At 43.8% G+C, this 1,696-nt stretch overlaps 1 protein-coding gene across 1 annotated transcript; it reads left to right on the forward strand.

Moving 5' to 3' along the window:
• The first annotated feature begins 443 nt into the window (after positions 1-443).
• LOC128210481 (acanthoscurrin-2-like) lies at positions 444-1,145 on the forward strand. The gene has a single exon (XM_052914829.1). The coding sequence runs from the start codon at positions 444-446 to the stop codon at positions 1,143-1,145; it is 702 nt and encodes a 233-aa protein (XP_052770789.1).
• The last annotated feature ends 551 nt before the right edge of the window (positions 1,146-1,696 follow it).

The raw sequence follows: 1,696 nt of genomic DNA on the forward strand, positions 1-1,696 counted from the left end.
TTTACAACCACTCATTCGAACAGAATATTGTAAATCTAAACGTTAATTATTATTTTTCAATAGTTCCAACGAGTTCTAGGAAAACAGTAATTTTTCTGACACATTTCTAAATTATTCTTCTCAGTTGAGCTCTTGTTTAAACTGTTTACGGTGTTATATTATTTAAACATGTTTACATTTTACACTAAATAATTTATTCGACGTGTGTCTACGTAAAACGTGAACAAGTCACTTTAATCCGGAAATGTAATATCTGAAGGGTTTAACATGACCCTTCGTAGTTCGTTAGATTTGCAAATGTTAGCCCTAGCGATTCCTTGTGCCCGTAATAAAAAAACAACAACAAATTTTACAGCCGCACATGGTGAAGTTACTACAGTTATTTCTCCATGATATATCTTGATTGTAATTATTTACGCATTAAAACTCACTTTTCAGGAAAAATGAAGGTCCTTTTCTTTTTTGGAATCTGCCTTGCACTTTCACTCTCTGTATCCTACGGTCATGTACGTGGCGGTTACTATAGTGGTGGATACGGAAGCGGTGGGTACGGTGGCGGTGGATACAGTGGCGGTGGATACGGTGGCAGTGGACAAGGTGGAGGATACGGTGGTGGTGGAACCGGTGGCGGTGGATACGGTGGCGGTGAATACAGTGGCGGTGGACTAGGTGGAGGATACGGTGGCGGTGGATACGGTGGCGGTGGATACGGTGGCGGTGGAATTGGTGGCGGTGGATACGGTGGCGATGGAATCGGAGGAGGATATGGTGGCGGTGGATACGGTGGCATTGGAGATTACGGTGGCGGTGGATACGGTGGCATTGGAGGATACGGTGGCGGTGGATACGGTGGCGGTGGATACGGTGGCCTTCATGGTGGGTACGGTGGCGGTGGATACGGTGGCATTGGTGGATACGGTGGCGGTGGAATCGGAGGAGGATATGGAGGCGGTGGATACGGTGGCATTGGAGGTTACGGTGGCGGTGGATACGGTGGCATTGGAGGATACGGTGGCGGTGGATACGGTGGCATTGGAGGTTACGGTGGCGGTGGATACGGTGGCATTGGAGGATATGGTGGCGGTGGATACGGTGGTGGTGGATACGGTGGTATTGGAGGATACGGTGGCGGTGGATACGGTTGAGGTGGATACGGTAAACACGGTGGACACGGTCACTTTTGACATGGCGGAGGATACATGAGCTGATCTTGGACTGGTTCGGCCGGATATGGTGTTTGTTACGGTCGTCATAATCAACATTGTTTCAAAAACATATCTGGAGCGTGTATTTGATTGATGACGATAATTGTTTCAGATAAATTCATTGATCCTTTCTGCTTATAGATCTTAGAATATGTAATAAAATATGTTAACATATGTGAGTTACATAAAACAAAGAACTTAATCTTAACGTTTTATTGTTTATGAATGTCCGCTATATTTTTGTAATTTGGGTAATTTTCTTTCATCATTTCTGATAAAAAATGCTTGCTTGTATTTTTTTTTAAACAAATTTAATACACACTATGAATCGTCTTGTAATTTATTTGTGGGTGTGTAACAGTAACCAGCATTGCCTAAAACATCAAACTGCAGTGCCAGACAATATAGAGGTCCTTCCACATTTGGGAACTCCATGCGTTGATGAAGGAATCGCAAAGAGTCACTGTCCTACAGAACATCAGAAATGTTAA

Source organism: Mya arenaria, chromosome 12 (assembly GCF_026914265.1).
Source record: "Mya arenaria isolate MELC-2E11 chromosome 12, ASM2691426v1".
Lineage (NCBI taxonomy): Eukaryota > Metazoa > Mollusca > Bivalvia > Myida > Myidae > Mya > Mya arenaria.